Below are 13,276 nucleotides of genomic sequence, written 5' to 3'. Positions count from 1 at the left end.
GAGGAGGCCCCATGCCAGGACTGGGGAACGCTTGGGAGCCACTCACAGGACTCGGAGCCTGGGCAGCTGCTGGCACATCCCCGGTGGGAGCAGCCGGATGCCCGCGCGGGTCAGGGTCCTGCGGGGAGAACAGAGACAGAACTGGCACCAGGCCCAGGCCCTGCCGTGCCCCAGCCGCCCCTCTCCAGCTCTGGGCCTGATACTGACATGGGAGGACAGAGCTGACAAAAGAGAGAAGTGGTGGGAGACACAGAGCAGGGGGTGGGGCCGTGGGGAGAGAAAAGACAGGCCTGGCATCTGAGCCCCGAGCTCCCCTGCGGCGGAGGAGGCTGTGGGTGGGGAGTGGAGAGAGAGGGGCACGGCCCAGGGGCTCTGCTTGGCAGACACTCCCTGCATGCCCATTCCCATGACTGATTTTGGTCTCCAACAACACTGGCCCTGTAAGGTGCTGACTACAAACTTCTCTGCTGTATGGGGACTTGGGGAGGAGGGACAGCCATGGGCAGCGGCTTGATAAAAGACAGAAAAACCTAGTCGAGCCATGGGAACGAAGCATAGAATTTGCTCCCTGTGCCTTAGGGGAGGGAGAAGAGATGGGAAAGAAGGGAAGGACCCGGGGGCTGGGGTGGAGAGGGTGAGGGGGGCAGGCTTAGGGACAGGGTGTCCCAGGAAAGACCCAAAGCCAAGGTCATCCTTGGGAAACCATTACTTCTCTCATGGAAAATTTTCCAGATGCCAGTGAATCTAGGAGAAAGACAATAGAGGCACAGAAGAGAGTTCCAGTCCCAGCCATGTCATGAAAGAGCTGTGTAGCTTGGCGCAGGACAATTGACTTCCCAACACTCACTCTAGCTGTTTGCTTCATTGTTTCATTCATTCCCTTAAAATGTACTGAGTACCTACTATGCCCCGTCACCCATTCTTCACCCCTTACCCCACCCTACCCCTAACTGTACTGGATAGAATAATAGAAAAGACGAGAAAGCCTTTGCTGGAATCATAGCCCTCCTCCCCCTGACCCAGGTCCTCAGTTCACCCATCGCTTGGGGTTAGGAACTCAGAAGTCCTGCCTGAAAAATCCAAGCACAGTAAGGACAGGAAGACCTGCCTCCTCATTCCACCTGCCAGCCCCTGGCCTTGCCTGCAGGCAGTGCCACATCAGGAGATGGCCTCGGGCTCCTAAAACGGAGCTGGGTGAGATCTGGGCCAGGCTGGCACCAGCAGCCAAGGCTGGCTGGACAAGGGGGAAGCAGAGAATCTGGACAGTCTGCCGGGTGAAGGGAAGGCTGAAGAGCTCCTGGGAACAAAGCTGGGGTGGAAAGACTGTAGGGAGGGAGAGAGTATCCACTCACAGGACCTCCAGGCTGGTGGTGCCCTTGAGATCTGGAAACTCCTGGATATCAGTGGCACCATTCAGGGATCTGGAAACAGAGACGATAAGCTCTGAGGGGTGGTATCAGAGCATCTCAACATCCAGGCTTGCAATCTTCAGTGTTCTCCCCCTTGGGGATGCTACCGTTGAGGGCAATGTCATTCTTCTCCCCAGACTCCCTCCAACAACCCCAGTCATGCAGGCCCCAATGGGAGCTGGACCTTGCTTAGCAGAGTCCACTAAGCCATTTTCTTAAATTGGCTCAGCCCACCTTACTCCACACATAGCCGAGCAACTCAGCATTCAGGCCCCAGCATGCAAAATACATGGTCAAAGAAAACATGATCAAAGAACACGGGAATTGCCTGTTTAAAAAGCAACAGCTCAGATGCTCCTAGAAAAGTCCTTGATGTTAAAGATTAGCTTATTAGAGTCTGAGATTGGACATGCATACCCCTAAATTGTCATCTGCTAGGCTTTATCAAAACCTCTCCATGGGTTCTTTTAAACTGTCCTCCCTACCATCCCATCTCAGTGGGGATGTGGACCCAAGACTGAACCTGGACACAAGAGGAGCACAGCACCATGGGCATTGTGCAAGGCCCTGAGGAGGCAGCATGGGGTACAGAAACGAGTTCAGAGCCTGAAGTCAAGTTTCCTGGAGTGACCGGGAGGGCCTCAGATTTCATCTGTAAATTAGACTAAATTAACAACTACCTTGCTGGGTTAGAATTATGATTAAGGGGGAAAATAAATGTGAACGTGAATTGTGCACTTTAGGGATGTTAAAGATGTTAATGATGTTACTATGATGTCACAGCATGCTGAAAGTAATCCGTGGAAGTTTTTTGGTTTTGTTTTGTTTTGTTTTGTTTTAGGAAGTGGGGCTTGAGAGTTAAAAGAACAGGAGAGAGGAAATGCAGGAATGCCTTCAGACCAAGGGCAAAGAAGGTGGCTCAGCAGTGGCCAATGCTCCAAGGTCTTATGGTATTCAGAACATTATTACTCTTTCAGCAGCTACTTTGGGAACAACTACCACAAGCAGGACTCTGAGGAGACCAGGTAAAGCTTCTCAGCTAAGGGTAGGGGTCTTCTCCCTCCATTTGAGATCTGGGAAGAAGCTTCAGTTCAGAGAGGTAGAGGGAGGCCATTAAATCCCGACAGATCCAGGAACAAGCCTGGGCCGAGCGGAGGCCTGCAGCCCTGCAGCCCTGCAGCCCTGCAGCGGGAGGCGGGGGCAGCACGCGGGTGAGCGAAGGGGTGGTCAGGGTGCTGCAGCTTCAGGTACCAACTTACAGCGTGTGCAGTTTAGGCAGGTACTGGAACGCTGACCTTCCCACAGACTGGATTGGGTTGTCATAAAAGTGGCTAGAAGAAAAAGACCCAAACACCTAACTCCTTTATCCAGCCCTTTCGGCTGGGGCCAGGACTGACCTCGGCTTTCTTCTACGAGTAGAGACCCAGGAAAGAGCATGCTGGGAAAGCAGCCCTTCCCGTACTCCTGCCTCCCTGGTGCTTTTTAGGAAAGTCCCTCCTGCCTCCCCAGCCCCTGTCGTGCTCCCCCAAACACTGCTCACCACCAAGAGACCAGAGAAATTAGGACTCACATCGTCTGCAGCAGAGGGTTGCCTATGAAGGCCTTTTCTGGGATAGCCTTGATGTTGTTGTTATGGAACCCCCTGGAAGATACCAGGAGTCAGAGAAGATTGGAGAGAAGTGCAGAAGAGGGAGAGAGAGGGGCTTCTGTTGTGCTTTTAGACACATAAATCATGAATATGCACATGCCATTGGCTACATACACCTCCTCACCACCTCACTTAGGCCTCTGCTCGCTCTCTAATGCTTTTTTATTTCCTGTCCCCATGCCTTTGCACACTCTGTCCTTGCCATGCCTGCTCAGTTGATCAGATCTCACCTGGCTTTCATGCCCCAGCTCAAAGGAAAAATCAGACCTTGGTAATGGAGGACCTCCAATAGTTTCTCCTTCCAACCTCTCCCTCCAGCTGCTTGCCTGCTACGCACATCTGGCCACTCACACCTTCAAGCTTCTGAACAGGGTGGAGGGGGATGGCATAGGCTTGGCCCCATAGGTCTTAGGCAGTAGTTTGAGCTGTGACAGTGCTGTGCTGCCTGAAAGTTTGGGATTCTGTTCACAAACCTTCAGGTGCTCTCGATCAGGCCCCACTCTCTAGCTATTCAGCAGCTCTCCTGCTGCTTCCCGGGAGCCTCCCCTCCAGGCAGGTCTCCATCCTCTTGTCTCAGCTCCCCATCAGGGCCTTTCCTATACTTTTCCTTCTGTCTGAAATGACCCTCCTCGGCCCCCATCACTGTCATCTAAATCCCATCCATCCATATTTCTGTATTACTTTGACTCTCACGACCATTTAAGCTAATACTACACAATTCAGGGTTGGAGTTATATACTGCTTTGTCCTGCTCCCTGCTTTATGTATGTTACTTGGTCCCCTAGAGAAGCCTAAAGGATCCTTGGGGATGCGGCCCATGGCTATCTTACTCTTTCTTTGTGTTTAGCACCAACCGCAGTGCTGGGCACAGAGGGTACTCAGCGAATGCTAAGATAAAATAATAAATGGTGGCTGTGGCGAAGCAGCGCCGACTTTGTGTTTCCCCTACGGGACAAAGCACTGAGGAGTGACCCTGTAAAGTAGCCCTCAGTTCCTCCTCGTTCTTCTCCAGACATACCCCAGCCAAGGCAGGGGGCAGTGCCAGGCCCGCCCCTATAGGATGCAGTTTGCGCCATGTGTCTTTGGGGCAGCGGCTTCCCAGCGGCCTTTGAGCTGATGAGACACCCCTTGGAAATGCTGGAGGCCAAGCTAATGAGGCCTGTGGCCACTTAGGTCTGCACCGGGGATGGGGAGGGCACGCAGCTACAGCTTTTACAAGGACCGCGGGAGGTGAGGCGTGAGGGCAGCCCGTGCTTTCTTCCATCCCTGCCCCGTGGGAGAAGAGGATACCCACAGAAACTGAGAGAGGTGCTTACAGTTCCTGCAGTCTGCCCAGGGTCCGGATGGCGGCGGGGAACTCCTGCAGCTCATTATAATTCAGGTCTCTGGAATGAAAGCAGAGCAGTCATTAGAGGGGAGGCTTAATAGAGCAGGTCAAGATCCCTGAGAAATGGAAACTTGGCTCTGGGTTGGCCTGAGAGATAGGTCTTCCCATCTGTTGGTTCCAGGCTGCCAATGCCTGGAAATGCATGTTTTTGAAATGCTCGTCCTCCATTCCTACTCCCCAAATCCTCAGGCTTGGGGACTTCCTGGCAGCAGCACTGCCCTGAGGAGACACTTCAGGGGTGTGCGTACCTGCATCTGACTCCCTCCCAATAGTCCCCCCTAGTTGAGGAAAAGATCTCAAGGCTTTGGAGACATTGGTAGCTGAGGATAAGGGTGGGGGCGCAAATGGGGGGATCTTTCACATCTTGTCACCAGCACAAGGCTTGCAGAAGGCTCCTCGGTGTCTGCCTTGGCTCTCTGTGGCTTGTGCTATAGTCTTCTATAAAAGGAAACAGCGCTTCTCATTTTGGGGTGTTGACATGACCACTGATGTTTATTGTCTCATGCTTTTTTTTGTATTTTCCAATTTTCTTTTACAATGAACATCTAGCACATGTAGGATCAGAAAACAATGAAGGTAATGCTAAAACATGGTAGCAACCCAAGTTGGCAAGGATATGGGGAAACAAGCATTCTAATTAACTATTTGAGGTAATTAAATGTGTACAACTTTTTAGGAGTAATTTGAAAATATCCTTTCAAATGAAAAGATTTGTATACCCAGCCACTCCAAGTCCAAGAATTTATCCTACATTAAGTCCACACCCATGTGCAAAGATATTTGCATAAGGAAGCTCATTACGGCATTCTTTAGGCAACAGGGACAAGACATTGACCCCTAAGTGATCACAGCTTTCTCTCTTTCAACCTTCTTAAGGGACCTTCTGTCCTTGTGCCCTTTGTGGTGATGACAGGGTAAAGGGAGGAAGGAGAGATGGGAGAGGCCAGAGAGTGAATTTGATTTTCGTTAGGAGAGATTTAGAAGTTGCTTGTGGAAAAATAGAAAAGCTCCCCACAGGCAGAAGTGGCCCATTGAAAAAGGCAGGTGCTTGAAGTTTGAGGAAAACAGTAAAGAGAGATTGGGAAATAGGGACTAAGAGCTACAGAAGATTTCAGAGAGTTCTGCTCTATGTTATGTGATGGGATTCCCTCCCCCTCTACAAGAGACTTCAGAAGATATCTCAGCCCAAAAAGTATTAAGTTGGCTTTGTGTTGCAGGCAGGAGCCAATGAGTTAGCCCCATGTGGAAATGCTCCTGCTTGGGGTGAGTCTTGGAGCTTCTAGATTCCTGTTGCCAGGGTGAATGGTCCCAGGCTTGGCAACTAAACCTCTTGAGCCTCCCAGGATGACCCCAGCCCATCTTCTCAGCCTCTTAAAGCCACCTCCACCCTGACAACTTTCATGAAAGGATGCCGTCCAAAGCCAGCGCAGGGAGACCACGTGGAGGCCCTTTAATTATAGAGCAACTTGGCAGGTTTTGTGGGTAAATACCATATTAACACGGAGATAATGACAGGCTCCTGTACACGACAGGGTCATTACACTTAATAACCTACAGGTAGGGCCAAACCCAGCCCAAGGGCCAGGGGAGCAGGGACAAGCATTGGGCAGCCACCGAACCGGATAATTGTCCCTTCTCCTACCCCCCCCCCCCACTAATTACCCTATTACCCTCAAACTCCCCTGGTTATCTGGGGTAATTACAGCATAATTCTCTGCTTTGCTTCCCTCTGCTCTGTTCCGTTGTTTGGTGAGTCAGACATCTTTGCATCGAATGCATCAAACCCGGATTTGCTCACAGAAGGGTCCCCACTGCTGAGTGAGGGGAAGGGCGCCACCAAGCTGAGGACAGGATGTGTGTAAAGCACATTCCCTGAAACCGGAGGTATTGGAGTTGGAAGCAGGGAGGAATTTTCAGATTCCTGGAATTCTAGCTTGGGCTAGGAAAGAAGCCTAGAAAACCCGGTAGGAGAGTTGAGGTTGACAGTTGGGGATAAACTAGATGGACTCTTTAGGCTTAAATTACATAAACGATTCACCCCCACATCTCAATGTCTTAAACTTGGGTGTCTTCCTTTTGACTTGGCTCATTCGGGAATTCTCCACCAAAGCCCAAGGAGAACTATATTTCTCACCAGTAACCTGGGGGTAATTTCACTCAAAAACCCTAATATTGCTTCACTATCTCAACTGCAAAGAAATGCATTGTTGTAGACCGAGATTTCTGCACAACTTACTCCCTCACCTCATTCAGGTCTCTGCCCAAATAAGAGCTCATCAGAGAGGCCTTCTCTGGCCACCCTATTAAAAGAGCACATCCCACATCCTGTGTAGTAAATTAAAAGTGGTCATGAATTCTTTGCAGCTTCTCCTATCAAGAGGTGGCATCTACCCCCCTCTTCCCTTGATACCGGGCTGGCCTTGTAACAGGCAAGTAGACTGAGGCAGAAGTGATGTGGTGCTCTCTGGGCCTAAGTTACAAGAGGCCTTGTAGCCTCAACCTTTGCTCTCTTAGAATGTTTCCTCCACTGTGTAAGAAAGCCCAGAATAGACAACTGAATGATGAGAGCCACAAGGAGAAAGAGGACAAGCCAACAGCCAGCACCACCATCCCAGATGCATGAGGGAGGCCATCTTAGACCCCTTGGCCCCATCTGTGCCTCCATCTGACTGCAATCTCATGAGTGAGCCAGAGGGAGCCCAGAGTCATGAGAAATAAGAAATTGTTGATGTTGTTGTTTAAGCTCCTAAGTTTTGGAATAATTTGTCATGTAGCAATATACAGCTGAGATAAGCTGCTTTTTTTTTCTTCACAGAACTCATTGCCACCTGACATAAATTTATTTATTTTTGTTGTCTTCCCATTCCACTGGAATGAAAGCTCCTTGAAAATAGGAATATTGCCTGTTTTGTATTCTAAACACCACAAGAGTACCTGGTGCAGAGCAGGGGCCCAACAAATACTAATTGAGCAAATAAATGACAAGTTTTAGGGAAATGGATTACTGAAAGACATTAATGGGCTCTTAAGGAGTTCTAGGGTACTTGGGAAAGATTTTGAGGTTGCCATAAAAAAAAAAAAAAGTACAAGATATCCCTGAGTGGCTCTGTTTGGCTTACCCAGGACCACAGGGACCATGGGACTGGATACCAAGTGACTTTGCTGTCACGGAGCCCTTATCCAGTTCTTTGGACCCATGTCAAGGCAGCCAAATTGAGTGGTTCCAGCCCTTGTTGGCAGTTTCTGGTCAGGAATTTTGCCAGGAGTGGCCTAATAGTGGGAAAAGACACATGGTAAAAGGCATGTGAACTACAAGGCTATTTCTGTAGAGAAATGTGGGAGAATAAAAACAGTGTAAATGTCAAAAAAGAATTCTGCAAACTACATGCCAATGAGGTGGCCTGAATTTTCCCATTTGTATGTCTACATAGATTCAATGACCTGGGTAATTGCCAAAGCTCTGTTTCATTTGGTGCTGTATAGATGTAATCTCTGACTCTAACCATCCAGAGACATGTCTTTGCAACTCTCTCTGCCCCTGATTAATTCAATTCAATGCAACGGATCTTTGTTGTCTGCCCAAAATATACAAAGAACTCTGCTGGGCAAAGTGGAAGACAGAGAGATGGGGAGGAAACAATTCCTGTCCAGACAAATGCACAGGACAAGAGATGAGTACCCTCAGCATAATGTGGTAGGTCCTGGAGAACACACAAAGCATTGGGACCTTCAGAGACTGTGAAGATCACACGCAGCTGAAAAGACATGAGGGCTTCATGGAGATGTGGCATTTGAACCAGGTCTTGCTGGCAGGGCAGGATTTCAATAGATAGAGAAGGAAGGGATGGGTGGATCTAGCAGAGAGAGCATAATTTGGAGGAAGTGTGTGCTGTGGAGCAAGCGATATACTTTGGTTGGAGCAAAGAGCAATAGTTAGAAATAAGACTGGAGGGGTCTCTCCCCTGGGTTGTTGACACCTTCCTAAATGGGCTCCCTGCTTCCAGGCCACCCATATGACAGCATGAGTTGAGCAATGATTATGTACTAGGCACTAAATGCTTTGACTGAATGGTGTCTTTTAATCGTCACACCAGCACTGAGAGGTAGATACTACTATGATACCCATTATACAGTCAAGGCAAGTGAGACTCAGAGAGATGAAATGTTTCCCAGAGGCCACTGGGTGTCCACCAAAATCTACCCTCTCCTTTCTCTATAACTGCATTGTCCAATATCATAGCCACTAGCTATATGGGGCTATTTAAATTTAAGTTAATTACAAGCAAATAAAATTTAAAATTCAGCTCTCAGTTTCACTAGCCACACTTCAAGTGCTCAGTAGCCACATGGGGCCAGCAGGTATCATATTGGAAACACAGATATTGAACACTTCCATCATTGTTGACAGGTCTATTCGACAGTGCCATCCTATTGTAATAGAAGGAATAGCCAGGAGTGTAGCTAGAGCATATTTCCCTGCCTCTCTTGCAGAAGGTGTGGCCACATGACTAGATTCGCTCCCAGGGAATGTGGGCAGAAGTTGTGCGTGCCACTTCTAGTCCAGGATTTATAAAATAGCCAGTCTGTCTCCTCCATGGTCTCTCTCCCCTTCTACCACTAGATGCAAAAGATAATGAGGCCCTGGGGATGGCAAGATCCCAAGAAGCCAGGTCCCTGAGTCACCACATGGAGGAGGGCCACCCGCCAAGAAGAAACACCCTCCTTGGACTATTACATGATCCAGAAATAAACTTCTATTGTGTTGGAGCTTTTATACATATTTTGGTCTATTTATTACAGCAGTTTAACCTACCTTAACTAATTCATTGTCACAGCCAGGATTTGAACTCTGGCAGTTTGAGCTTAGAGCCCAGTTTGATCTTTAGTCAGCAAGATCTTTTTATTTATTTATTTATTTATTTAAAAAAAAAAAAGATTTATTTATTTATTTAATTTCCCCCCCCCCCCTCCCCTGGTTGTCTGTTCTTGGTGTCTATTTGCTGCGTCTTGTTTCTTTGTCCGCTTCTGTTGTCGTCAGCGGCACGGGAAGTGTGGGCGGCGCCATTCCTGGGCAGGCTGCACTTTCTTTCACGCTGGGCGGCTCTCCTTACGAGTGCACTCCTTGCGCGTGGGGCTCCCCCACGCGGGGGACACCCTTGCGTGGCATGGCACTCCTTGCGCGCATCAGCACTGCGCATGGCCAGCTCCACACGGGTCGAGGAGGCCCGGGGTTTGAACGGCAGACCTCCCATATGGTAGACGGACGCCCTAACCACTGGGCCAAAGTCCGTTTCCCAGCAAGATCTTTTTAAAATGCAAAGCTGACCCTGTCAATCTCCTCCTAAAAAATATCTTGGGGAGTAGGCGTAGCTCAGTGGTTGAGCATCTGCTTCCCTTATATGAGGTCCCAGGTTCAATCTTTGGTACCTCCTAAAAAAAATCTGAAAAAGCTTCCTCATTACTTACAGAACAATGTTCGATTTCCTTAATAGGCCCCCATGTCTTAACTAATCCTTCAGCTTTGTCTACCATTTCAATCTTCCATGTATTTTCATACCCTCATATATTTGCTTTGTGCTACTCAGGCCCCCAGCCTAGAATGCCCTTTGCCCACATCCTCAGCTATTGAAATCCTAGTTATCCTTAAAGTCCAGGTAAGACATACCTTTCTTCATGAATCCAGCCCCCTCCTGTAGTCAGAAGGAATCACTCTCTCAGCATTTTTCTCGTGTTTTCTCTTTCATCGTGCACAATGTTAGACTGGTAATGCCGATAGTGGTGCTGATGGTAATACTAATAGTGATTACTATGCAACAGTCATATTCCAGGTGCTTTACATATATTAAGTCATTTAATCCCCCTGCCAACCCTCCAAGGTAGGTGCTATTATGACCTCTATATTGCAGATGAGAAACTGAGGCACAGAGAGAAGCAGTCACTTAACCAAGGTGCTACGGCTAGTGATGGAAGAGCTGGGATTGAAGCCCAGGCAGAGAGGAGATATCTGCGTGCCAATTGTCTCCATGATGAAGCAGGAAGCTTGTCAAGGTCAGGAGACATAAAGTTCACTCTTGGATCCCCCTCAGCCAAGGCCCAAAACCACATATATGAATGTTCACTGTCGAGGATGATCCTTGGAGCTCACTTTGCAAGGCCTCAGGATGGGGGCTCCTTTGGTCTCTGTAGCTGGTCACTTTGGGACAGTGTCTTGGCTTCCTGGGATTAAACTCTAACACACAGATTCTTGGCTACTGAAGGGAAGTCCCTGGCACAAGGGTCAGTCTGATTCTTCTGTTGCAGAGTGGTTTATGATGCCCTAAACTTCAGCTGGAAAACTCATCCATGGCTTTATAGTCTATTATCTTTAATAGCCCAAAATCAGCCAGAAACCCAGGAAGAGTTAATTGTTCTGTCTGCTACTCCTGGGAGCTGGAAGCAGACAGGGAAGGAATGAGGTTAAAGAGAAACCATTCCCAACTCTAGCCAGAGCTCAGTCTGGAAGCTGCAGCTGTCCGTGGCTAATCCTCCCCTTCATCTGCTCAGCCATTTCCAGCCAAATCCAATCAAAACTGATGTCAAACCCAAGCCATCAGTAAAAGTAGCTGAGAAGGCGCTCCAAGCCCACATCCCGACTCTCTCCTTTGCATCTGGCTGTGCAGAAGGGGCCAACTCCTGAGATCCCTGAGGGAGCCTCATTGTGGATTCAGAGGACAGAGCTGGCAGGATTTTACAGTCATTTCTCTCAGCCCTTTATTTTTATTGATGAGAAAATGGGCTCAGAGAGAGGAGTTAATTGCTACAAGTCCCAGAGCCAGGACTAGAACTCAGGCCTCCAGGCTCATAATTTAACATGCTTTCCACAGGCTACAGAGATGGACCCTGGCTGGTCTCCAAATAGCAGCGCTTTATGAAAAAACTTTTAGAGAAAGCCAGGAAGAGGATAAACGGAGGTGAAGGGTCAGGCTTCCGTGGGAATTTCTTTGGGTGCCTATATGCATGTCAAAGCCAAATGATTATGATCTAGAGGTTAGATATCTTTTTGTTTACTGCCTGTGTTAAGAGTCCAAAAAGCTCTTGTCCTCTGGGTACTAACAGAATCACCTTGAATGAGTCACTGAACTTCTCTCAGCTTCTGTTTTCTCATCTATACACCAGGGATACCCATTGCATAAGGCTGCTTTGTTCACTTGTCCAGAGCCCGACACAAACTAGATGTCAAATGATGCTAATTCCTTTTCCCTATTCCATTTTCTAGACATTAGGCACCAGAACCAACATTCCTATTCTTTAGTCTCTAGTACAGTAGACACACAAGTTATTTGTTCTATTTTCTTTTCACAGAAGTAAAGAAAGATTAATATAATTAATTGGGCTTCATTTATATTTTTATTCCCGAGGATGGTATTTGTGCTTATTATCAGATCACAGATAAGGGCACATGGAGAAATGTGGGTGAGCCTAGCCCCCCCGTGTGAAACACAAAACAGAAAATTCTAATAGATTTGTAAACTATAAACTCCTTTTATTTCTTTAGGCCTGCAGCAAGGATGAGCAGACAATTAATAGGAGTCTTAATTGTTCTTCCCACAGTGCAGACAGAGCATCTGTCTTGAATCTGACTACACGTGCTTGGGGCAGATGACTTGATGAGCCAGTAACCAACAAAAACTTTATGACTAATAGCATTGTTTTACCTTCTAAACAATCCACATAAAACACCACCCATTAATAAATGCAGCAATTAAAATTGCCACACAGCTTCCTTTACCCTCCCTTCACCTACACTCTCTTCCTTGCCAGAAAGAATACCTCAAAATATACCTGCAGCAATAGCTCTGCTGATTTTAATGAAAGTTGCTGATCTCCGATATTGAGATTAATTGTTGATCTACCTGAATGAAGCATCTGGTTCATAGAAGCCTAGAGTTGGAAGGGAAGTTAAAGGTAACATAGTGCAACCTTCCCTTCCCACCCCCCACCCCCAAGCAGGAATCATTTCTAAGATTCCGACTGGACAGGGATCCTGTTTCTGCTTGAACTATTTTAATGGCAGGACATTCACTGACTATGTTGGGTGTCCAGTGCCCCTGGTGGGCTACTGTACAGACTAAGTCATCCTTCCTTATCCTGAGCCCTAGTTCCACTTCGACTTCCTCCTTTCATCCTCGTCCTGTCAGCTGGATGATCATAAAATATGACTAGTCTGTCTTCCAGAGGCTGTCATCATGCTCCACCTAAGGCTTCTCCCCAGGTCTTAGAATCAAGTTTTGTAGGCATTTCATATCCTTCCCACCCTGGATCCATGGGAAAGCCCTTGATACTCTTAAGATATGATACCCAGACCAGGACCCAATCCTCTGGATGGGTCAGATCCTTGGGGGCAGCATCTCTCTCCCCTGGATGCCAAGGGTCAATTAATGCAGGGGACCTGGAGGCTTTGAGTGCTCCTAACCAGAGCTGGAAGGTAGCCTCAGCCCTGTCTCAGTGACCTCAACTCACTGGTCCATGTGAGGATGACCTTGCCCCAGGGTCCCTTGACCACTAAAGGACCACCCCAGCAGGTTAGCCCAGGTCTGGGGCATTCCCCCAAGTCAGCACAGAACATCCATGCTATCCCCTGGGCCATGCAAGGGACTGACTAGTGGACATTTAAGTCTGGGGTTCAGGGGAGAGGTCTGGGCTGGAGTCTTGCGTAGCACTGAGACTAGATGATGGGAGCTAGGGGGAACCTTGGTGGTTAAATAGACCGATGCCCTCATAGTACAGATGGGGTAAATCAAGCTCAGAGAGGAATAGAGATCTGCCACGTGCCATATATTCATTCATTCACTC

The 13,276-nt window shown here is 48.2% G+C and overlaps 1 protein-coding gene across 2 annotated transcripts in view; it reads right to left on the bottom strand.

Annotated features, from left to right (window-relative positions):
- Window positions 1-13,276, bottom strand: part of LGR6 (leucine rich repeat containing G protein-coupled receptor 6) — a 119,172-nt gene that overhangs the window by 16,540 nt on the left and 89,356 nt on the right. The window contains exons 7-11 of one of the 2 annotated variants that reach the window (XM_004481921.4): window positions 4,374-4,442; window positions 2,980-3,051; window positions 2,669-2,740; window positions 1,353-1,421; window positions 47-118 (exon numbers count right to left, since the gene is read on the bottom strand). In XM_004481921.4, the coding sequence (XP_004481978.2) occupies window positions 47-118; window positions 1,353-1,421; window positions 2,669-2,740; window positions 2,980-3,051; window positions 4,374-4,442 (354 nt within the window). The remainder of the gene's footprint in view (window positions 1-46; window positions 119-1,352; window positions 1,422-2,668; window positions 2,741-2,979; window positions 3,052-4,373; window positions 4,443-13,276) is intronic. The other variant, XM_058274962.2, reaches the window with a different exon arrangement.

Source organism: Dasypus novemcinctus, chromosome 13, assembly GCF_030445035.2.
Source record: "Dasypus novemcinctus isolate mDasNov1 chromosome 13, mDasNov1.1.hap2, whole genome shotgun sequence".
Lineage (NCBI taxonomy): Eukaryota > Metazoa > Chordata > Mammalia > Cingulata > Dasypodidae > Dasypus > Dasypus novemcinctus.
Note: the sequence above shows the minus strand (reverse complement) of the source record. Positions and strands in the feature narration are given on the sequence as shown.